Source organism: Lytechinus pictus, chromosome 5, assembly GCF_037042905.1.
Source record: "Lytechinus pictus isolate F3 Inbred chromosome 5, Lp3.0, whole genome shotgun sequence".
NCBI classification, from domain to species: Eukaryota; Metazoa; Echinodermata; class Echinoidea; order Temnopleuroida; family Toxopneustidae; genus Lytechinus; species Lytechinus pictus.
Genome location: NC_087249.1, coordinates 26,369,989 through 26,395,406, shown reverse-complemented (window position 1 = coordinate 26,395,406; position 25,418 = coordinate 26,369,989). Strand labels below are relative to the sequence as shown.

The window sequence follows — 25,418 nt, the reverse complement described above, 5'->3', positions numbered from 1 at the left end:
GTATAAAACAATAATGCAAAGCACCAAGTATTTGAATTAATACGTTGATGAAGCATGGATATTAATCATTAGGGGTTTTTCTAGCCCCCTCCCGCCATTAATTGTGATGCCAAAAAGGTCTAGCCTAATGCCTACCCTCTCCCCATTAAAAATGGTTATATAAATCCCAAAACAGAAACCCCTTGTGCCCCCATACCAAATTTTATATACTTTTTCATTTATTTTTTGCTTCTTTTCTCCCCCTTTCCTAAACTTCCATTACAATTCATTCCTTTTTTTTTGTTCTCCCATCCACTTTTAATTTGCGATATGTTTGTTCATTTATTTTTATTGGTTTTGTGGTTGTGTAGGCGAATGTGAAGAAGGTAAGCATGAGGAAATTGAAATATATTTGGTGTTTGCCTGTATTATACAGTATGCTGTGATTGTGGCTCGCTGTTGCATGAAATGCATTTATAGTTCATTGTTAACACAACTAATAGAAATTAATTGAGGAAATATAAAATTAATGCTACTAATACAGACAAGTATATTTACATTCAATTTAATCTTTAATATTAAATTAAATGATTGTTAATTTACTAACTCTTTAAGTTTGCTTCGATTAAATCACAGGATTTATTGCAGCATCAATAAATTTCTACCTCATTGAAAATTGGAAAAATTATTTGAAAAACTCATCAAAGAGGGACAGTTTTAGGATGTAACTCGAAGATGTACACTAACAAAAATAAGATATTTACGTTAACTTCACTAAAATATATAGGATGGGTAGAATAGGGCAACTGTGGGGGCTCTATGAGGTATTTTAATAACCAGGGAAGGGTGGGCTGTTAGGTCCAATAACAATCCTAATGAAGTTAGGGCAAATATATCAGTTATTAATTTCTAATATTTGCTTTAAAGATTTGTGTGTGATTTTCAGAGTTGGGATATGGCTCTTTCTCCTCATTGGTTTTCTTTTGGAACCCTTTTTTTTTGCATATCTTTTATGTGTAAATATTTATCTCTTCTGTTCTTGGCTTTCGGGCGATAGTCTATAAGTCTATGGGAACTGTTTAAGGTATTTTTCTTTGTTATTCTTTTTCTTTTTTTTGTTTGTGATTTTTCTTCTAATAAAGCTTAGTTGAATTTTGGGGATGGTGTATTTAAGAGTATTTTCACACCGGTGTTTAAGTATCATTTATATTATGTTATTTCAAATGGCATTTTGCTCATGTAAAAGCAAGTTGGAATAACTGTGATTTTACTTTTTGGGGGATGACAGGTTTTCATTTGATATCCCATACCGGGGCCGTGAGAGAGATATTACTTACGCCTCTGTACAAGAATTCTTTGTTAAATGGCTGATCCTTGGTCCGAAGGGTTCATTTATGCTAAAATTTTGGGGAACGGAAGCAGAAAATACTGTATTTTGAGATCAGGTGTTTCTTTCAGTCAGCCTTAAATATGTGTGAAAAGTACCCCCCAGCTCTAAGCCCATAAATTTTAAGCATAAAAAGCTTGTCCCAATACAATGATACTAGTAACCTGTGTGAAAGCATTTGTCCATGAAGTGTCTGCCATTCTTACTTTTTGATCTGAAGAAGAGAAAAGTCAACCTAGAAATAGGCCACAGGAAGACTTGTTTACTTTTCACATAGTCTGAATAGAAGTAAAGTGGAGATCAAAGATTAGAGTACATATTTAGACTAGGACAATTAATGTACATATACAGAGTAAGGCATGAGCAGGCAGTCTAGTTGTATATCCATGGTATAAAGTTACAGTGAAGAAAGAAGAGGCAAGACAAATTGTGAATAAAGAGTTGAGTACATTGTGTTCTGTTTTAAAAGAACTACATAATGCATATGAAGTATCTGTAAGGGAATTTTTTAAAATAATTTAATTTGTGCTTCATATATGCAATACAGTAAAAGCCTATCTATCTTTGATATTTGTAAATCTCCCAAAAGTGCCTGTCTCTATTCTTAATATGAACATGATATAATAGATGATCTAAAAGGGAGTGCCCTGAAATGGCTTGGATGTGAAGGATATAAAGATTTTAAAAAATATGGGATAAATTTACAAATTTTACATCAAAATTTATTTTGATTGGGTGCTCTAACAAAATAAATATCTGCACATTTTTGTCTCGTTTATTTAAAACCCTTTCTCAAGCATGGAATGGGCTGAAAATTTCAGGATATAAACATTTGTCTGTAGCTTTCTACTTAAAGTTCGTAAAGTCAATGGTAATATGTTACTCTTGAATAATAACAAAAACATGAATAGAGGATACTAAGTGTCAATTTAAATTCTAATGACCACTACACTTTTGTAATATTGGTATGTTTCATGATACTCAAATATAATTTACGTAACTGATCCTTTATTAAAGCTTTGGAGGGGCTTTTACGTAAGTACGTAACAGATAATTTTCAGCGTTTTTAACATACAAAGCATAGTTCATAGGATATTTAATTTTGAAGTGATACTAATTACCACTTAACTTTATGATAGTAATTCCCTAATCCCAGCTTATAAACTTTAGACACATTAGAATTAAAAGTTTGTTTAAATAAAAAGACATATGATACCCAATATGACAGGCATTATGTTAAAAGATTTTTTTTTTTAATGTCTCAATGAAAGGGGATTAATTTTCACACAATTCATACAATGCTGTATGTATCAAGTAGACATGGTGATAGAGCTGGAATTGTGTTTTGAGCTGGGATTAGGATTAAACGTGTGTCTGAGCATAGGATAAGGAACTGGGCTATGGTTGGAAACTTGGAATGAAGGATATGATTGGAATTAGGATTTTGGGCTATACAAAAGAAATAAACCCAAAATATGTCTTATGCTTGAGTTCCATTCTCATTAATATGTGCACCCTTTGGCCCTTTAAGGATTTTTTTTTATAAATCCACATACTTATGACTATAGTTACAGTTATAGACCAAAACAGAATTGAACAACACTCAAACAACACCTTTCTTCAATGTTAGTGTTCATATTCACAAATTATTAAATATTTCATAATCTTAGAATAGAATTGAATAATGGTTCTGACTACCTGATTTGAAAAGTTATTTTTTTCTTCAAATCTTCTTGCTTCTTGTACTATAGCTTGTGGTAATATAATTAAGATACTTGTCTTATAACTGCAAAATTATGTTGCGCAGTGGGAAAATTGCTTACCGTTAGTTGTTTTTATTGTATTGTGGTTAATTGTTATACACATACTGCTATAGATGTTTAAAAAAAAGTAGTGGTGCATTCTTATTATTTTTTTGTTAAGTCTTTTTTTAATAAAATCTTATTCTTTTAAATCTAAATTATTTTTATGTACATTATGATGGGCAATATTTGATATTGGTGATTGGGTAATTGTATTTTATTTGGCACATAGCACATAGTTTTGCTATACTTGCTCACATTTTAAGTAAGATTGTTCAGATGAAAATGATTGGTCTTTGAAATTTGTAAGTACTGTTTCAATTTTTTTTTCCTTCACCTGACAGGAGATAAGATGGATAGAGCAAAAGTAGAGAGAGAATAGGGAGGGGAGGGGGGTGTTAGGAGTTGGATTTTTTTAGATGTTAAGTCATTTTCTGTCTCATATAAGCATCAATTTTAATTATAGGGTTTTCTTTGATATTTGCACATCATCTGGGTGATTTTTTTATGTAGGGTGGGGGTATGGTATATTCAGAGTTAATCTTCTGACCAAGATATTTTAGTGTATTGCAAAGAGAGAGAGGGAAAGGAGAGAATAAGAGATAGAAATTGAAGTGAATACCGGTATATATTCTAAGAAGTGCAGCACTGTAACCCTTTGCTTCAAGTATATAATCCATTTAACTAACCGATCTTTGCAAGGTCATACCTCGGATCGATCATTTTATGGAATACAGAAAAGTATTCAAATTCCATGGAATGAAATGGCATGATACAATTTATTATAAACATTTACATTATGTCCATCTTTCTTCTCAGGTCCTAAGAGTGAGCTTCATATGTGCTTTCCGTGGATTCTGGGTTCGGTGTTTCTTTTATGCTGCTGCAATATACCGACTTGTATTGCCATCTTCCTGAGCTGCAGAAAGAAGAAAAAAAACTATTCCCCATCTGCACTGAAAAGGTTAGATACAATTGCTTTGTATTATTAAAGGTATTGTTTAACTTTGTGAGCAGCCGATTTAAAAAATTCTCAAACCAAGATGAAACATGTGTACAAGTGCATGTATTAGAACTAATAAACCCTGAAAACAACCATTATTGAGAATGAAAAGCTAAAACTACAAGGCAAACCCTTGTAAATAGGCGTCTTATAGACGCCTAAATAGTACACATAAGTGTATGGGATGAAACTAAGATGGTGTTCTCGGTCACTTTATATTTCAATTTTTGAAGCACTAAATAATTATTTTCGAACGCAATTTTTTCTGGGCTTGATTTTTGTAACATATCACAGACACAGGTGACAAGTGTGACCTTCTATCTCAGATTTGTTAAAAGTCAAACCAATGTTAACCAATCACTTTAAGGCACCCATTTACTTAATCACTTATCTTTTTATGAATTTATTCATTCATTCGTCAATTATTATTTATTTTTTTATGTATTTCATTCATTCACCAAGTTATTCAATTATTTATTACTTATCGTACCTATTTCACTCTCGTATTTATTCAGTGATTCTGTCATTCATGTATATATGTATATTTCTTATTTGTTCACTTATATGTTTCTGGAATTTATTTTATTTTTAAAGGACTGAGTATTTCCACAAATATGATTTTATTTGTGTTTTTATATTTCCGTGCATTAGTATTTCAGGATGAATATTATTTATATAATCTTATGATTCTTTCTTATCTAATTCTCTTGCATCTTTAAGAAATCGTGACGCATCTCAAAAGGTACCATTGCGTTCCATGGAGCGGCTGAACTCAGACTTAGATGAGGAAGCTGATGAACTCTCACCTATGGCAGACACCGACAACGGGTCTCCTCACCGTCACAATGAGAACTCTTTACATGAAAAGAAGAACGGGCAATCTGTAGCGTTAAGGATACCTTCGAAAAGCACACCCGTCCGAGGGACAACATTATCAACATCAGAAGCATGATAGTTTTGTGTGTGTGTATATAGCGTGACTACATTTTTTTAAGGTAAGTGTGCTGAAATAATAATTCCCCAGAGTGTATAAGACAAAATGCTCTGAAAACAAGTGCTAGACCTGGGGAGCGTTTCATCAACATTTTTGTCCGACAAGTTGTCAGATCTGACACCTTTCCTTGATTTTGATTGGCTAATAAGCAATGTTACTATGGTAACTGTCAGATAAAATAGGACTTGTCGGATAAAACGTCTGACAAGTCCTTTCATGAAACGCTCCCCAGTAATCAATTTGTGATTTTAAAGAAGGGAAGGTTTGAAATGCCATAAGTTTGGGTTCATGTATGATACAGATACTTTTTTTGATATCATGTTTACACTCATAATTAACAACAAATAAATGGGGAAGGGGGTATAAAGTATTTCAGATTTCTCTTTATTTTGAAATGATTAATGATACTATGTGATTTTTAGCCTTTATAAGAAGAATCTGACCTCTTTGTTTAAACCAAATGCAAAATACGACATTTGTTAAGTGTTAAGACAACATTTAAATTCTGAAAAGATAAGATTTTATTATTGGTCTGTTCTGTCAATGTCTGTCTGAATATGGATTCTGCATGTGTTCTAACAAGTAAAAAGAAATAATACCTGTGATAGGTTATTTGTTTTGTTTTTCTGAATTCACAGTAACAGCATTCCAGAACTGAAATTAACCAGTTTAACCCGGTGCTTGATTGTCACTAGTTGAGATGGCGAGGGAGCCCTTCAGCCTTCTTGATCAATTCCCAACCAGCCCATTGTCACTGATGATACACAGTACTATACATGCACAGGTCAAGACAGGCATGTGTGACCTCAGCTAGAGGTCAGAGGTCATCCATCAGCATCCAGAGGCCGAGAGCAAGGCATCTATCTATTGGTCTATTGATGGAGAGCTAATGATGACAGATTGGTGATTATCACTACTAAGGATAAATGCTGTACTGAAGGATATTTGGTTCTGACTTATATCAGTACAAAGAAACATGCAATCCCTTTTATGGTCTAGTCATCAAAGTCTGGGTTATCTAGGCAGTGGAAATTTTCTTTCAGAAGAAAATAATCTACGGATAGCAGGCCATTGATAATATCTCATTAGTGTTAAGTGTGAAGTAAATTTACCATGATGTTTTTATTATTTTAGGAGCTATTAGAAATGAAGAGTATGAAAGTGACAGTGTGGCATGATTTCAACGATAATGAGTGCCCTTTTTTTGAAAAATGTTTAATTTCAATATCCCTTTTGAGCACCATTTCCTAGTACATTAAAACTTGCCAGTGTTTAGGAATTATCTTACATGCCTGATCCAACATCACGATTTTGCTGATAATTGTCAGATGAAAATAATATATTGTATCTAGTACTTTTTGTAAAGCGAGAATAAGATGTTAAAAATTATTTCATTTTGTGTATATATGAATATTATGTTTGAAATTTTTTTTTGCCTGTACTGCATTCTTTTTTTGTAGAAATGATATTGCAATTTGTGATTATTAAACAACAGGAATGTACATGTACATAGAATATGCTGTATACTACATGTATGATTTGTACATAGATATATAAATTTTGGTTATTTATTTCAGTTCTAACATTTTATATGTGTATTTACTGTAAGTTTGCCAAATTCCATGTGTTTTTTTCTCTTCAGTTTAAAAAAAAAGTGCTAACAGAGCTTGATATCTTCCTCTGCTCTGTACGTTCGATTAACAAGAAAATGTTGGTTTGAAATGAGTATTTACCTGGCACTCATTTTGAAATTCCATTGAGTAATCCAACTGCATGTATTTCACATTATCTGTTACTGATCAACTATTTGGTGAACTATTGCACTTGAAATAATACCCCTGGAAGTGCTATTCTTGATGTACTATTATCTCAGTAGTATTAAATATTATTGTTCCACTGTTATCCCGGGATTCAGCATCCGTATGGAAACCCATTAACACATTAAGTTCCAACATCATTTTTTCCATCCAAAATTTGTAAGGAATATCTTTCAGAATGAATGTTTGCATCAGCATGTCTTATTTATTTTTTGTTTTGTTAATGTATATGTAAATTACTCATCGTGCAATGATTTTATACATGTAGCGTCTTACAATAGAAAAGAAGTTTCAAGTTTGATCTGACTTGTTATAAAGCTTGATTTTTTTTTCAAAGAAAGAAATCTAGCCATGACATGCATGACTATATTTAGATATAATAATGGCTTTTATTGAATTTTAATTAATATACTGTGTTTATATGTATTGGCATTAAAGTGCATAAAAGTTTGGTCAGTGGTCAATTTATATATTTTTATTTAAATGAAAAGAGGCATTAGCTTCTTTCATGTATTAAAGTAAATTGCCTTGTTTGTTTGGAGGGGAAATGAGAGTGGATAGGATGGGGATGTGTTGTAAAGAGGAGCCAGGGAAAGAAATTTCAACACAATTCATTTTTTGTAAAGGGGCCGTTACAAAGAGCTAATAGGATATCAATATCTGAAGCAGCTGGAAGTTTTGATGAATATAATCTTTAAAGAAAAATTCTTAAGTGTTTATATTTTTCTTGAAATTACATAAATATTGCTAAAAAAGCAGAAAAAAGGGCTTATAATATTTAAATTGTATATCTCAACATTCAACTTTGATTTGAATTATTTTCATTTGGTAATGATGTTGTAGAATATATGGAGTCAATTGTTGTCTTGATCAAGTTGTGCTTTCATGCTCAAGGAAATTTGCTTAGTGATGTGATTTGAATTTTTCTTTATAATAATGTTATTTTGTTTTATATTTTCAGTTGATTAAGGTATCCCCCCTATTTTTAAATGGGATGAAGTAGTTATATACAATACTTGTAACCACTGACCATGCACAATTTTAAGTGCATTTGTGATATGCACTATTTATCACTGATGATTTCTTTCTTTGAAAATTAGAATATAAAAGTAAGAGTAGATGATTTTTGTGGAATGCAATGAATGTAAATAAGCAGCAGACTTGTTTGTGTACACATTGACCAAAATCAAACTATATGTATATTTTTGTAACAAACTGCTACATGTATCTTCCAACTTTGATTCTTCTTTCTCTTCTTCGCATTTTACTTCTTTCTTCTTTGCAAAGTGAACAATTTTATTTCATGGAAAAGGAAATATGCAAATTAGATAATGCTGTTCGAGATTACCTAGTATGTAGTTAAACTTGGGATGTTTCAAGTTGTAAGTTGAATTGTAAATGTTTTATTTGTGTGGACTGAATGTTATTGTTGCGCCATGCAGTTATTATTTCCATGACTGTTGAAGATATTAGTTATTTACTACCATCCTGTGGATAGGCTGTAAACACAAATATCTTATACATGTAATCTGTATGCACATGTTCACATATAGAGTAATTGGAGGCAATTGTAGGATAAGTTATACACCCATATTGAAAAAAAAACTTATTTTAATATCAGTAACCAATTGAGATCACTCTCCTAATTAACAACTAGACTGATACATCATCATAGCAAAAATGTAAATTGTATACAACTAACTTTTAAGGGGATGTAATAGATAACAAAAATGTTATTTTCCTTGGCATATTTCTTTTTTACTGTAACCTGTGCAAAATATGACAAGATTTATTGCTCCCAATTTTTCAACAAAAACTATAATTGTCTTTTGTATCATTTTGAAGAAAAAGACTTAATTTTACTGCTGACAATCAAGATGCCTATTTATGTCCTTTTATTTTGGGAACATAGGAGGGAAGGTAACATTCCATGATTATAATAAAAGAACATGTGATTTAGTTATTTAAGATATTTACACGTCATGATATGAATTAGGGTTAGGACTTTCATAAGAATTCTATGTTACGAGTACTAAAAACATTATTACTGTCTATCTTTTGGGGCACTTTTTATCATTATACATTGTTTACCCCACAGATATATAAAGTGTGGATTTTTTTTCTCTTTTTAAGTGTGTGAGGAAATGGTAGATGAAGTAATGTTTTTTTATATGAAAACCATTCCAAATTCCCCCTGAACATTTCAGTGACAACCATTTATTGATTTTCCAAAATAGGTGGAAAGGGGTAGTCGGTGAAACAATTTGAAGTTGTGCACATCAGTGGCTGTCAATATAAACTCTAAAAATTATGTTTATCATTTTTTGTAAATGAAACTAGTTATATTTAGAAGCCTGTGTCCATGTCTTTTGATCCGATATGAAGCATTGTTCTACTGTCACACCAATGAAACTGACTACAAATCAATCAATCTTTAAGCCTTTCAAAATAACATAATACAGACATGCCAACTGTTCCCTTTTTAGAGTATTTGTTCCTCTTTTTTGCTATAAACACACAAGATCTCTTTTTGTATGATTTGTTACTTCTTTTTTTTTGGATCATGGAGTATGTATTATACACAGCGTGTGACACTAGCGCCGGTCTGACAGTCCCAGACCGGTAAAAATCACTGTCGGGCCAGTAACTTGTTGCATGAAAAGAACAAGTAAATTCTTGCCTACGAGCACATGTTTAAAAGGGTGAATTATCAAGTTTTCAAGTAGAGTCATTTCACATGTTTTTTCACCGATCTCACTACAACAGGCTGGCAATTGTTACGTTGAGACAAATTTTAAAAAATACTCCTTTTTTGTCAAAAAATACTTTTTTTCCTTATAAGAATACTTTGGTTGGTTGAAGAAGGTTGGCAGGTCTGATAATAGCTTTGATTGGTTTGGAGTAGATTTCATTAGTTTCATTATAGCATTAAATTGATATGGCTGACCATAAGCATTATACATTACAGTTTCACCACTTGCAAGATTTTTTTAAAATTACATATTTGATTTTTAAAATTAAATCCTTCCTAATAGCCCTTTATTTAACAAGATCAAACATTAGATTAATAAACAACAAGTGTCTTTGAGTATTTCTATTTCACTACCTTGAAAATTAAACAAAATAGGATGCCTTTTCCAAACCATCTTTAATATATAATCTTTGCCAGTTACTATATCAATTTTTTTCTGTGATATATAATTTTTTTTATTTCAATCCCAACTGAACTGTATTTCCTTTTAATGAGAATTTTATCTTAGCAAGTTTTAGCAAAAGCTGCAGTTGAAAAGGAAACAAAATTGTGTGAGATTGTGTGTTGATTGCCGGGAGTCTAAGATATTGGTATGTATGCAAATTAAAATATGAAGTGACAATGTTCATGTATCCTTCCTTATGTGATATTTTTGTGTGCATTCTTCACCATGAAGAAATGCATCTAGGAATTTAAGCAATGTGTAATAAATACATTCTGAATGTATGCCTAAGCAATAACCAAGCTGCATTTGATTGCCTCATTACTTTAAGGTTGTTGCTATATTACAGTGCTACCAGTGAATTAACAGAAAGAAAGAGGGGCAGGAATGGTGATGGTGGAAAATTAAGTGAAGGGAAGAAGAGAGGAAATGTGAGTGGAGTGAGATGGGAAAGAGAGAGGAGAGAACATCAATGAAGGGGAAGGAAAGAGACAGAGGTGTAAAGGAAAGGAAAATTTGATAGTTTGACAATAGTAGAGGAATTGGTATTTTGTTTTGGCAAAATGGATAGGGTATTCACAATAATTATTTATCAATGGTAGCCACTTACGCTCTGAGGAACTTTCTTCCTGCGAACCCTGGATAACACGTTATTATTACCGTTCTCTATTCTGAAATGTCGAGCGCCTGACAAGAAGGCAGGTCTCATTTCTAAGTCTTTGGTATAACTCAGCTCGAGATCAAACCCATGACCTCCCACTCATGAAGCGGACACTCTACCACTGAATGACAATTTCTGAATTGAGAAATAGTAGGGAAAGAAGAGAAAGGGAAAGGAAAGAAAAAGAGTTGAGAGATTTGTACATTCTAACATGGAAGCAAAAAAAACAAACTAGAAAGGAGTGGAGAAGAGGAAATGTAGCCTCTGAGGTCATTAGTGCTCTATCTTGTAGGAACATGACAAAGTCAACTACAATGAATAAACCCTACATTGAGTTCTTTTCAGGGACATTCTAGCCTGAAATCAGGGTGACATTAAATAAACGATAATAATTAAACAAGCAGAATGTGAAGTTTCATTGCAATTTAAATCGATAGCCTTAAATCAATATGAACTTCATTAAAAGTAAGTTAAACAAGCAAAATGTGAAGTTTCATTTAAATTGGATGAAAAGGATTAATATATGGTATTTAAAAGATATCAGTGAAACTGTTCTATGAATGCCATAAATATGCAATTAATGCAATCAGCTTGTCATTTGTATTTCATTATTTATATCATCATATGAAATTGCAATTATTGTAATTTTCTGTTCCAAGAAATGGGATTGACTCATCATCTTATTAAAAGGATCATCATATCTGTAACTGTTTTGTTAAAAGACAGATATTTTTTGAGATATACGGAAAAAATCTCAATTATATTTCATAAAATGATGCAAGGAAATTTAAGCGGGGACATTCAGGCACAGATACAGTCAGCTTAGACACAATACCATTTCAGAGGCCATATTGTTTTTGCACAATAGTCAAGTTGGCCTCTCAAACCTATTGTCTAATCCGGATGGATCCGCACCTTGGATCCTGACATCATCATCTCAATCATAGCAAGGCATCCACACAGCTGTTTCGTGAAAATCCCCCCCCCCCTTTTGCAGAAAAGCTTCGACCGGGGTAATAATATACCACCTAATAATGTGCAGTTGAGTATATGCACAGAGTAACAGCGCTAGATAAATGGACATATTATTATTAAACAGTATAAATAGTTTCTTTTATATTACTTACAATAATAAACTGCAATTTTTCAGAGTAAAAATGTTGATCAATATCTACACCTTCAATCTTCACCTCATCCAGCATATATTGAGAACCCTTTCACTATCAATATTATAATCGTTAATAACGTGCATAAAATTTGTTTTATGGTAATAAAAAATTACTACTGGGTATTCATGTGAAAAAAGACTACCAACACAAATATATGATATAGGGTATTTATATTGCGCACATATCCACCTTGTTAGGTGCTCAAGGCGCTCCTATATTACCCGGCTAAGCTAGGCGTTCATAGCGCACACAGCTTTTTAAGGAATTACTTCCTACCGGTACCCATTTACCTCACCTGGGTTGAGTGCAGCACATTGTGGATCAGTTTCTTGCCGAAGGAAATTACGCCATGGCTGGGCTGGGATATGTTGTCCGTTGAGAGGTGAAAAAGTTGTGTGTTGTACGGGACATCTCTGCGTCCTGTACGACTAAAGACACTTTCCCCTCTAATTCACCAACTGACATATGTTGTTTGGTTGTCATTTTTTCACATGACTACCCAGTTGTACTTTATTATTACCACAAAACAAATTGAAGTTCCTCATTTGTTTAGACAGCAGGTTGAAAAGTGTGGTGAGAATGGCCGATTTTGGAATCGCCCTACAGCTTTTTATAACATTCCCTGCCTCAGAATTTATTTTTCAGGAAAAAAAAATCTGACTTATCTATAAAAGAAATTTCTGATTTGACAAACATTGCTAAGTTTTGTAGTGCATCATATTTACAATCCAGCCTCCCTCCTTTGAAAAAAATAAGAAAAAGATGGAAAAATCACAAACGTAATTATCTTTCTTATGAATTATATACTTTTTTAATTATATAGCATTCATGTACACGATTATCAATAAACAGATAACACCTGAAACGGGTAAATGATATAAAAACACTAATATTGTGGAAATTGCTTTAAATAACAAATTCTGTACTATTGGTATATGAAAAAGGATAGGATATGGGGGTCAAAAAGTAGATAACCAGTCCTCAGAGCTGCCAACCTTGGGCACCCCCCCCCAAAAAAAAAGAGGTATTTCTACCCCACGCCCAAATGAATTTCTCAACACAACCAAATTGCCAACCTTTGGGAATGAGAAACTGTATTCAGTGATCCTGAAAACTGTATTTTGAAATTTTGTTCCACAAATGACCTTTTTACCTTTGGTGTAATCACCTTCATCCAATGACCTAATTTTGTGTAAGTTTTAAGAGGCAGAATTCTTCAAAAGATACAATTTTCTTTAAAAATCTAAAAGAAAAAAAAATTAATATGACAACATATTTTATGAAGAAAAAATGTAATGCTGTAATTTGGTTGCAAAAATAAGAATAAATAGGGCAAAAACATAATAGGTGGCAGCTCTGAGTCCTACACAGGAATGTCAAATAAGAGAATGACTGGTACTCTTTAAAAATATTAGTTTGGGACAGAATATCAAAGGTTAATTTAAATTATTTACAAAAAATGCACCAGATTGACCAGAAACACAAACAGCTGATAATTTTTTGTATCACCCCCCCCTAAAAAAAAATTGAAAAATGTGTTCATTACTACTCAAATTCCCTATATGAAAAATTATGATGTAGTGTATACAATAAAAATGTGCCTTACAGGATAAAGTTTGCAGTTTACATTAAACTTTATTTTGATTGGATGCCTGATATAAAATATTTTTTTTCTTATATATACAACCTATTCCAAAGCATGGAAATGACTGAAATTTGCAGGATATAATCTTTTTGTAGCTTTATGATATCCAAACACTGAAATATGAACTGTATGAATTGTAAGATAAGTGCTATATAAAGAGCACTTTTAGGGAAAATAAAAAAAACATCAAGAGAATGGAATATTTGAATATTCAGAGAATCGGCAGTTGAAAAAGATTGAACAGCTACTACACTTCTGTGAGATTTGCATGTTAGATGATACTCAAGTATACATTTATCCTTTAGCTAATCTTTGGCTGGGCTTTTACCATCCAAACTAATTGATGCATTTGATAGAAAATGGATGTAATTGTATACGTGTTGTACAAGAATAAAAATACCCATGTTATTTCAATTCTCATTTCCAGTCTACATCAACTTACAATTCACAAGAAAAATTCTATTCAGTGTCATGAGAATTTCCAGTGTTGACAGGTTCTGTATCTTGGTTACACATATCAATATCTATCTGAGTTTCATCATCATTGATAACATTCTTTTTGCTTTTCAACACCGTATACAACTGATCATCTTGTGAATTATTTATGTTCTGTGTTTCGACCTGTTCTGTCATTTGATTCCAGACTTCTCCTGCATCATCACCGACGACTTCATCCTGGCTGTTGCTCTTCGATGTTTCCTGTGATATTGGAAAAGAGTTTGAGTCTGTCGGTTTTTGAGAAAGATCTGGTTCGGTCATCTGATTGCAAATGTCAGCTTCAGCATCCTTGAGATGCTTCTCAGTATCATCCTCTCTACCTTCAACATCTTTAGACAGAACATCCTCTGTTTCTTCATCAATGATTCTTACAGTCTTTTCCGACTTTGAGGGTGATCTAGAGTCCACAGTTATTTCCTCGGAAGCATCCTTAGTTGACTTTGGAGAGAGAAGCTGCGTCATCTTGCTGGAGTCTTCCATCTCATCATCATCATCATCATCGCTGATAACTCTCCTCTTCTTGGCTCCTTTGGAAGGCATCACTTGTGAAGCATCTGTCTTGGAGTCTTTGACGACCTCCATCACATCATCATCATCACTGTCATCATCGATAAGTCTCTTGTTTCTCTTGATTCCCTTAGGTGCTTCATCCTGTGATACAACAGATTGTGAGTCTTTCACTGCTTTTTCCTCCTCATCACTTTCATCCTCAGTTATATCCTTACTCATCTCAGCCACTTTAGATACCTCGTATGATCTATTGGTCTGAGACTGCATTGGCACAGGCTGGGTCATCTGATTCCACATCTCGTTCTCCATCTCCGCTTCATCCACGTCAATTTCCACCTCTTCAGAAGCCACCCCTTTCTGCAGAACCTTCTTCTGCTCCTTCTTTCCCTCCATCATCTGACTCTCCCACAGCTCCCTCTCCAGTTCATCCTCATCAGAATCAATCACATCATTATCTACAACCTTTGACTTGGCTGATCCTGTCCCAAAGAGATCATTGAGTTCTGCTTCATCCAGACCATCACCCTGGGATGCTCCAGGCTTCTGGCTACTCTGCGCTTTCTTTTGCTTCTCGAGTCGACGTTCCATAGCAACTCTCTTGTTGCGTTCGATGCGTTCTCTTTGCTCATCTGTCATTGGAACCTAGGTGTATCAAAAGAAAGAGGAACTTAATAGATAAATAAATAAATAAATAAGGCATTTACCATGACATGTCTTGTCTACTTGAGAAAATGCACATCAATGGTGGCGTTTCATAAAGCTGTAATGCATGACTTGACACATGCTTGATGACTTGTTTTAGGTGGTATATGTTTTTAGTGGGAGGGAATTTCCACAACCCAACTCATTTTTTTCCAAATTATAAATTCTGCTTTCAGATGAATGTTAGTACAATGAATTAATCTTCAAAAACAAACTTTGACTGATTGAAAACAAAGTGATTGGTATCCAAGAAGGGATCAAGTCACTTTTCAGCACTTTTCATCCTTTCCTTGTGAACAGCATCTCAGTGGTTAAAACCTTAGAGTTGTCATTACCTTAGGTGTATTGCTTGAGGGTGGTTGGGTGCCCGGAAAACTTGGTGTCGGGAAATCATCACCGAGACCAGTCGTCTCATTACCTCCTCCTTCAATAACATCTACAAAGAAATCAAAAGAAAATCAACAAACTGATGCCTCATAATGGGTTTATATATTGGAATCTCAGTATACAGAGATCAGTAGAGCATTCCAAACAAAGCAGATTGTCAGTGCTTTGGAGGTGCTTTTTTTCACTGACAACTTTTATCAGCTACTGAAATCCTTATATTTGATTGGCTGAAATACCAAATGATAATTTGTCAGTGGAAACCATTCATAAAATGCTTAATCAAATACTCGCCAACACCGTTTCACATAACTTTTCATCAATACAAATCTTTTATCTTGGCCGATCACACGGTACATAATCAGGAACTTTAAACTTTACTTTTTAATTTTACATTGATGATATGTTTCTTGCAACATGATGTTCCTATAAAGAAGGAAATGTTTCTAAACACACCTCAATTTTTTTTCATAAATGCCTCTTTCCATTGTTATTGATAAATCTAATGCAATAATTCAGTCTTAAAAAGGTAGGTACAATGAAATGATTCGTCAATCATCATATCATTTGACTTATAGGTCGACTTACAGACTTATTCATTTTTGTCTCACCTGCATAGCAGAGTGAGACTATAGGCGCCGCTTTTCCGACGGCGACGGCGGCGTCAACACCAAATCTTAACCTGAGGTTAAGTTTTTGAAATGACAGCATAACTTAGAAAGTATATGGACCTAGTTCATGAAACTTGGCCATAAGGTTAATCAAGTATTACTGAACATCCTGCCTGAGTTTCATGTCACATGACCAAGGTCAAAGGTCATTTAGGGTCAATGAACTTAGACCATGTTGGGGGAATCAACATCAAAATCTTAACCTAAGGTTAAGTTTTTGAAATGTCATCATAACTTAGAAAATATATGGACCTAGTTCATGAAACTTATACATAAGGTTAATCAAGTATCACTGAACATCCTGCATGAGTTTCACGTCACATGACCAAGGTCAAAGGTCATTTAGGGTCAATGAACTTTGGCCGAATTGGGGGTATCTGTTGAATTACCATCATAACTTTGAAAGTTTATGGATCTGATTCATGAAACTTGGACATAATAGTAATCAAGTATTACTGAACATCCTGTGCAAGTTTCAGGTCACATGATCAAGGTCAAAGGTCATTTAGGGTCAATGAACTTTGGCCAAATTGGGGTATTTGTTGAATTACAGCCATAAATTTGAAAGTGTGTTGGTCTAGTTCATAAAACTTGGACATAATAGTAATCAAGTATCACTGAACATCCTGTGCGAGTTTCAGGTCACATGATCAAGGTCAAAGGTCATGTAAGGTCAAAGAACTTTGGCCACGTTGGGGGTATTTGTTGAATTGCCATCATATCTCTATAAGTGTATTGGTCTAGTTCATAAAACGTGGAAATAAGAGTAACCAAGTATCACTGAACATCTTGTGCGAGTTATAGTAGTTTTCAAAATCAGCACTGCTGCTATATTGAATCGCGTGATGCAGGTGAGACGGCCAGAGGCATTCCACTTGTTTATTTATTTCATTTCCAGGCAAGAAAACATGACAGCAATAGAAACATTACAAAATAAATGTAAAATTGAGCACCAGCCAATGCCTGGGGATCACCTAAAAGAATTGAAAATTCTGTCGAGAGGTTCTCCACATTGGCTGGTGTCTACATGGAATAACACAAAATAGCAATAAAATAATTCAAACATGTAATTACAATACTTCTATATAAATTAGCCTTCATCGTAATATAAATAGAAAAAAAAAGGTTATCAAATTAATACTTTAAGAAAAAATGCAGATTGGGTCAAATCAGGAATTAGTCATTTATAAAATTAGAGACAGAGATGGTAGGTCAATTTATTGATTTTTGACAGTCTGAAGTGACATTTGTCACGGTTATGTGCGGGTTTAACAAAAAAAAAAACAGCAAAGTAAGTATATAACAAATAATTATTAAAAAAAAAAAAAAAAAAAAAAAAAAACAATCAAGATTCATACCCAAAGTATATTCAAGGAAACAACTTCTTAGATATCAACTGAATTTAAGCTACCATGTAATGGTCACAGGACCATGTTATGATCTATGAGTAAAACTAAATACTGAATGGTACCATTTAATAGTTAATTACTAAAGAAAAACTAATAAGATTGAATTGTAATATTTTTCTGCCTTGAATAGATAATGTCATCGTCTACTATGCTTACTCATTGGATGAATATATCATATATGAAAAAATGGTTTTGGAAAGGAGTGGATAAGGAAGGGGAATTGTACAAAATTATTACCTTCTCCACCTCTAGTGACAAAATCCTCATCCAGCAGAGGCATATCAAGACGAATCTTCTTTATACATGTCTGTTACGATACAAAACAAAACAAAAAATGGTTAAAATAATACGGTAAAATATTTTGGCAGCAGAACAATATCCTTGGTGGCTTATCCTCTACCTACATTTCTCACATCAGTTTTAATCCAGCATTGAAAGCTGCAGAATCAACATCTAATAAATTAGCAGACATGAGACTGGTAAAAGGATTTGTGTCAATTATTCGCCTGATTGCACTTTAACCAGCATATCTTTGATAATAATTCAGTTTCTTTTCTATTTCTTTAAAATATTTTAATTACAGGCAGATGTACAGAATGTTATTTCTTCAATTTAACCCTATCTTAACTCAGCTTTTCAAACAAGTTTGTGGATCTTGCCTGCGATAGGCACATGTAAAATGTGTCCCATTGTAGATTTAGGATTGGTTTAGGTCTATGGTGTTCAATAATAAGAACCCACTGGTACCTGTAATCATTATGTACAGATGAAACATTGGCAAACACATAGGCCCGAATTTACAAAGATGGTTTTGAAAACCCATGGTTGAGTCCATGGTTTATGCAGATTTCCTGTATAAATTACGCTTATTTTACTGCGTACATTAAAAAATGTACAATTTTGATGCGCGCTTTTGTCACAGTGCGCCATATTGACGCCTGTTGTCGTGGTTATCCACACTATTTTATTCCTGAGTCCACTGTTTTGAATTAATGAGTCCAATCTTCAAACAGATACGCGGTAAATTAAGTGTAATTTATACAGGAAATCAGCATAAACCATGGACTCAAACGTGAGTTTTCAAAACCACCTTTGTAAACTCAGGCCATAATGGGAAACTATGAAATCCAAGGAGGGACGTAAAGAGAGAGAGAGAGGAAGGTTAATTATTATTTAAATTTCGGATAACAGTAAACATGAACAGCAGATACAAATTTGGTCACAAGGTTAGGGTGTTGTATTTATTTCCTGTATTTTTAGATGATTTAGGTGATTTCTGCAATTAATACCATACACATGAAACCATCACACCGCCATCATCATGATTATATACCTGTATTTTTAGACAGGTGATTTCTGCAATTAATACCATACACATGAAACCATCACACCGCCATCATCATGATTACATACCTGTATTTTTAGATAAGTGATTTCTGCAAGTAATAACATACACATGAAATCATCACACTGCGGTCATCATGATGACATAATATGCACAAATATCTCTACCTGTACTGGCTTCTTGCTCCCCAGCTTCTCAATACGCTCAATGACATCATCGAAGGGCATCTTGGGAAACAAACGATGCGCCCAGTGCTCCATTACCCGCATCAGTCGATCAAGGTCAGCTGCCTCGTGACCTTTGCCCTTGAACTTGACCTTCTCAAAGTGTTTCATCAGGACTGGGAGTCCCCTCTCGCCAGTCAGTCTGCAAAATGTACAAATATTGAAGTGATAAAAAGTGAATGGTGAATTTTAATGTGTGGAGAAACAATACCTGGTACTTCAAAGAAGTCAATTTTATATACAAAAGGTTCTAATATTCATCATTATCTGATCAGATTATGTGTGGAGAAGAAATTAATTTTATATTATAGAAGTGCCAATATCTAGCATTATTAAAATAATAATAAAAACAATAACAAAATTATATTGTCATAGAGAATTCATGACACACCATGTATTCTCTCTAAAAAATTAATCCTCAAAAGGATACAAACAATATTCTACAAAATAGATGCACAATTATTGGTTATGAGGTCACAATCTATACTTAAACATCCACTTTTTATGTATACAGGATTCCATTAGGAGCTGTAACATTTATTGACAGTGACAAAAAAAAGCAATTGAATCATCAGCTGGATCCCTACTACCCCATCGGTTGAGTCAGCCTAAAACCCCTTTCCCCTCTTCCAACAGCCACACAAGGCTATAAAATTTTTTTTTTTTAATCTGTCAAAGAAACTGAAGTCATACAAATATCTCCCTATATCCTAGTCAAGACAATACGGGCCCGAGGCATTGTATATTTTGCACCCACCTTGTAGCATCGAGCTTAGGTATTGGTTTCCTGTTAACCACTCTCTTAGCAGCCAGATCAGCTCCTTCTTCGGCTCCAGCAGGATCCAGTAGAGTGTCCAGGAGCCCTGAGGTCAATTAAAAAGAATGTTGTAACCTCTGGAAAACTAGATACAAATTTGACTTAACAAGCAAGAGGATCAATTGCCAATTTTCATTGATTTGTGTAAGTCTATTGGACAAGAATGAATTGTTCAGTAGTCAATATAACCTCTCACTTGATAAAACATGATAATAAAGAAATCAACATAAAATGATAAGGAGCACAATATTGTTGGATAGACCACTAACACTATGTCCCACTGCACATTTAATACTTCACAACTACGACTGGATCATCAGTAACCATCACACACTGAGTGGGTTAAATTCCTGTTGATGAACAGTGAGTAGGGAAAGCGAGGAAACATAGACAAAGAATCAACACACCTTCATTACGTTGTCCACTTGTGTTAAGTAAGTTCTCTTGGTCTTCATCATCATCTAATCCAGGAAGTCTTGTTACAGCAGGAAGATCATCATCATCATCAAATCCATCTTCAGGTCCCATTAGGTCATCAAGATCAAGATTGATTGATGTCTCCATGTTGAAGCTGCCTGAATTGATTAAAAACATCATAGTGCTTTCAAGAAAATAACACTTGATACAATGTTTCTCAGCACTGCATACTATTACACCAGCATGGCTAACCATTAATTTAGCATGAATTATCAGGAATTCAAGGAATTTCTTCCGAGTATCCATTCACTTCACCTGGGTGAAGAGTGGTATTAAATCATCTGCTGTTCTGTGATGATTGATTGTAATTCCCCATCCAATTAATTCATGATGCTGATTATCTTGGTTAGTTGCCGTTTGGTCTACGGTCACTTCGTCTAGACTCTTCTTTCTGTTTTGTCTTATCTCACATGGTCTAATCCTAGTACGTTTGAACAGTGGAATCATTACTTCAAAACAGTGGACTCGTGAATAAAATAGCGTACTTAACCATGGCAACAGGGGTTAATTTGGCACACTTTGACAAAGCGCGCACCAGTATCGGACATTTTTCAATATACGCGGTAAAATAAGTGTAATTTAACATGAAATCTGCATAAACCATGGGTTCAACCGATGGTTTTCAAAACCCCCTTTGTGAATTTGGGCCATTATTTTGCATCCACTCCTGAAAGAAAAAAAACTGTACACTTCGTAGTCTTCATGAACCATTACAAAATATGAAAATCATGCATTTTATAAAATAAGAATAGTAAAAAGATACGAGACAGCTGCTTGTTTATGATGTCACAGATAAGCTCATTCACCAGATTCACACTTCATTCGAATTTGTTGTTTGTAGGGTCTAGATATCTATGAATATGTGATAAGCAGAAGAGGCGCACAGCCAATATGGGAGACTGTCTCCTACATGTATGTGGAAGATTATCTCCAATATCAGAGAATTTTTGTGAAGAATATGGGAACCCAATTTCGGAGTCTCCAGTTTGGGAGACCAATTTCATTTTGTTTAAATTTGCTGCAAAAGGATTACTTGGCTTGGCGCAAATGGAAATGTGATAAGCAGATTCCTCATGAAAAATGTTACCCCTTTTCAATTTCACTGTCTTGAGACTAGTACCACTTTAATCTAAAAATTCACCATTTAGATCTACTTTTGTTTTCATAATAAGGATTTTTGTTGTCATCCACACACAAAACAAATGGGCTTCTGACCTCAGTGAGACAAAATTTTGGGTGGAAAAGAATGTTTTTGTTGTCGCCGTTTCTTTTGTCATTTAGCAAAAGTAAACTTGCGTGGGACTTGGAAGGAATGGGAGTCAAATTGTCTGTGCGCCGCACCTAGTAGACCTCTGATAAAGCTACTGTCGACTAGATCTATATCTAGCTGATTTGCATAGATAAGGCATGATCAGTGGAGGTCCCAGTTTACAGGGACTGCCTCAGTTTTCAAAGATTCCTCCACACAAGAAATCTAAGAAAGTTCATTCACCTGTCAAGTGCCGACACCAATCAAGTGCGCTAGTCAATCTAAGCATTTTAGGTGAACAAGATTATTGGAAGACGGCAAGTCGTGAAAAAAAGGCGGTGAACTGGGGGGAACTGAGGTCACTGAAAAACACTCTCAATCCCCGATGTCCAGGGGGACAGTTAAAAAAAAAACAGTCCCCATAAACAAGGACCAATCACACAAGTGCGAGGTTAATATAAGTATACATGTACTAACCTCTTACATGCTGCCGCACACAAAAACCTCAAGCCATAGAAGTCGTGTGTGTTGTGGACGCCAGAAGTGGCGTCGCAGCACGTGTGACCCAGTATTTAGAAATCCAAGGTTAGTATACCGGTACTAATACTAATTAACCTCGCACTAGTGTGAGTGACTAAAAAACCGCGTTTGGCAGTGGATTTCTTACTAGTGGGTCACGCGTGCTGCAATCAGGGTGAGCAGGCGTCCCCCATTTCCCGGGATCGTCCCGTATTTTGCTCCATTGTCATGGCAAACCCTTTCCGGGACGCCCATTTGTCCCGTATTTCAGAATATTGAACAAAATATAATTAATACATAGAAAACTGAAGAATTTTCATCAAATAACCAACAGATGACGAAGCAGAGACAACAATAAATTAATGTAAACTTTTGCAAGTTCTGCGGTGATTTTCTTGCTACCTAAACTATATTTTCTTTGATCCAACGTTACACACAAACACACTCACATGCAAAGTCAGCATACATACATGTACCAGCTGCTGCATACATGTGGCCTGCACTGGCCTACCGGTACTGCCTATGTATGTGTGGCATGCTACTAGCTAGGCATATGCAGGATCGGAGCAAACAATGGTGCAAACCATCTCACATGATTAACAGTTTTTCCACCAAAAAAAAAATCACAAAATCAGAGGGAAATATAATTATGGATTCTCAGATTTCTGTTTTGGTGATGTAATCGAAGGAGCAAGTTATTGAGTTTTCATAACTAGCACTGCTTTGTTCGAATTACCGATAGATATTTCATGTTGTATGTTATTGATGTTTTTGAGAACAGTATATAATTTCTTCGTCTTCTTCTTATTATCATTATTATTCTTTTTTCTTCTTCTGTTATCTTCTCCGTTGTCTTTTTCTTCTTCTTCTCACTTTTCCCTTCTTCCTTTTTTCTTCTCCCCTCCTCTTCACCTTTCAATGATTCCTTTGTAATATTTAATTGATGCTTCTGTTTTATGTTAACTATTCTTTTCATATATATTGTTCGTTAAACACTGGTTTTAAAATGTTTACTATGTCAATTGTATATTATGTTCCACACGGCCCCAATGGAAATCAGTCTGTGAACTGTTTGGGCTTTTTAACCGTGTATAAATAAAATCAATCTTATCTATCTTATCTTATCTACCGGTAGTTGTTTCAGCTTTTGTTTTGAGTCTTGATCGGTGCGAACTTGTTATGGAATGAGAGATGCTTGTGTGTGATGCCGCGATGTTTCATCTAATTTTTAAGTTTGACAATGTTTCACTTTGAAATTTTATTCGTTTCTAAAACATTTTAGTTTTCTAACAATTTTTTTAATGTATTAAAAAACCCACAAATATTTAGATTTTTGCTAGATTGGATTTTTTTGTTTGCTTTAAGTTTGAACTTTTTTCATCTATTGATCTTTCTTTCATTTTTCTTTCTTTTCTATCCTTTCTGCATCCTTCCTGCTTGCTTTTTTTTGTTCCATTTTCCATCTATCTTTTTTCCAATCTTTCCTAGCTTCCTTTCCTATATTCGTTCTCTTCTACTTTCCTTCTTTTTAAAATTTCCTTTTTATTTCCTTCATTCTTTCTTGCTTCCTTCTCCCTTCCTCTTTTTTTTCTTTTCGTTCTTTCTCTCCATTATTTTCTTTCTTTTTTCATTCTCTCCTCCGTTCATTCTTTCCTTCCTCTCTTTCATTCTTTATTTCCCTTTTTCCTTCCAATTCTTTCTTTCCCTTCCTTCCTGTTTTTTCTTTGTTTATTTCAAGGAATGAAGGGAACATTTTTCTTTCCTTCATTCTTCCTCCTTTTTTCCTTTCTCTCCTTAAATTTTTCTTTCACATCATTCATCTTCCCTTTCTATCTTTTTTATTCATTTGAAAGTCTAACATTGACATTGTGTAGAATCTAGTCTCTTTGTTGATTTTTTTATAAAGACCTTGCTCGGGCGATCCGCTCGTGCATCGTCGATTGTCCTGTAGCCTGTAGCGTAGGCATATTTCATGTTGTGAAATCTGGTCACCCTGGGCCTGGCCCTGGGCTGGCTGCAATGGCATGCCAATGCCATGGCCAATGCCACTTCTGGCGTCCAAAACACACGACTTTCTGTGCGCAGCAGAAAATATGAGGGCGAACAAGGACAGTCTCAATTCATCAAGACATGATTTGTCTTGGTTTATATGACTGTATCATGAGGATATAATCCTTGACCTTGTTTTCTGGGACAATCCCAATTTTTGGACCAGCGGCAGCGCATCTAAAAAATCTATGAGTGACGATTGACGTCATGACTATGCTATGCCTATGGCTATGCATGTTAGGAATCAGAATAATAAGTAACAATTTTTAGTGTTTACATCTAGACATAGCAGAGTTTCAGATGAGACAAACTGTGGCGCCCAAACTACATCACTGACAAGTCAACAGATGTCTTCTTCAATTCCAGCTTAACTTTAACCAGGCGAACGTGCAGACAGTACCGGAACGCTGCACTGCTGCCGAGAGCTCCCGGCCCAGCCCGCTCCGTTTCGACAGCGAACGATCGGCTGCATGAATAGCACAGCCACATCGCATCGGCGGCGCTTTTTTATTTGTCTTCAATTTTCCTGACCCAATAAAGGTTCATTCAATACATCATATCTACTAGTTCAGAATATTAGTAAATTATTAAATAAAACAAGCAACAAGGGCTAAAAAATGACAAAAACCTAACGTACCGGTACCGGGCTGTAACTTACAGTTGTTGATAATCTGTGCCGTCGAGTCTTGAAATTGCGCGCGCTTAACTTTCTACTACTACCGTATAGCCAAAAGTAAAACGAGAAAAAGGAAAAATTAATCGAAGACAAAATTGTCATATAGTGAACCATGCATATATATCTCCCGGGTATATCTCTAGATTCGAAGCCACACTGGTCAAAATAACAATTTTATTCGACTAAAGAAAATTATCAAATGCAATGATTTTCTGGGGATGTTGAACAATATAACAT

General features: G+C 34.5%; 1 protein-coding gene and 1 long non-coding RNA gene across 5 annotated transcripts; one reads left to right on the top strand and one right to left on the bottom strand.

The window, feature by feature from the left end:
• Positions 1-275: 275 nt before the first annotated feature.
• LOC129262203 (uncharacterized) lies at positions 276-10,474 on the top strand. Its single transcript, XR_008584641.2, has 4 exons — positions 276-365; positions 3,988-4,132; positions 4,892-5,166; positions 5,804-10,474. It is a non-coding gene; the product is annotated as an uncharacterized LOC129262203 (long non-coding RNA).
• Positions 9,977-25,223, bottom strand: LOC129262204 (uncharacterized). 4 transcript variants are annotated; one of them, XM_054900281.2, is made up of 7 exons: positions 25,143-25,223; positions 20,619-20,786; positions 20,152-20,257; positions 19,338-19,536; positions 18,063-18,132; positions 15,697-15,797; positions 9,977-15,301 (listed from the first exon to the last, which is right to left on the bottom strand). In XM_054900281.2, the coding sequence occupies exons 2-7, from the start codon at positions 20,773-20,775 to the stop codon at positions 14,111-14,113; spliced, it is 1,824 nt and encodes a 607-aa protein (XP_054756256.2). In that variant the 5' UTR covers positions 20,776-20,786; positions 25,143-25,223; the 3' UTR covers positions 9,977-14,110. The 4 variants fall into 4 exon arrangements, with proteins under 4 accessions (XP_054756256.2, XP_063956191.1, XP_063956192.1 ...); XM_064100121.1 differs by having other exon boundaries at positions 12,790-15,301; positions 25,164-25,223; XM_064100122.1 differs by having other exon boundaries at positions 12,790-15,301; positions 20,619-20,782; positions 25,164-25,188.
• Positions 25,224-25,418: the final 195 nt, after the last annotated feature.

Bases quoted from the DNA above. Each gene is read 5' to 3' on its own strand.
- LOC129262204 (XM_054900281.2), bottom strand. From the start codon at position 20,775: ATGGAGACATCAATCAATCTTGATCTTGATGACCTAATGGGACCTGAA. The intron at 20,258-20,618 runs GTGTGTTGATTC...AATTGACCTCAG, and splicing joins AAGTGGACAACGTAATGAAG to GGCTCCTGGACACTCTACTG. The intron at 15,302-15,696 runs GTAATGACAACT...TGATACACCTAG, and splicing joins CCTCAAGCAATACACCTAAG to GTTCCAATGACAGATGAGCA.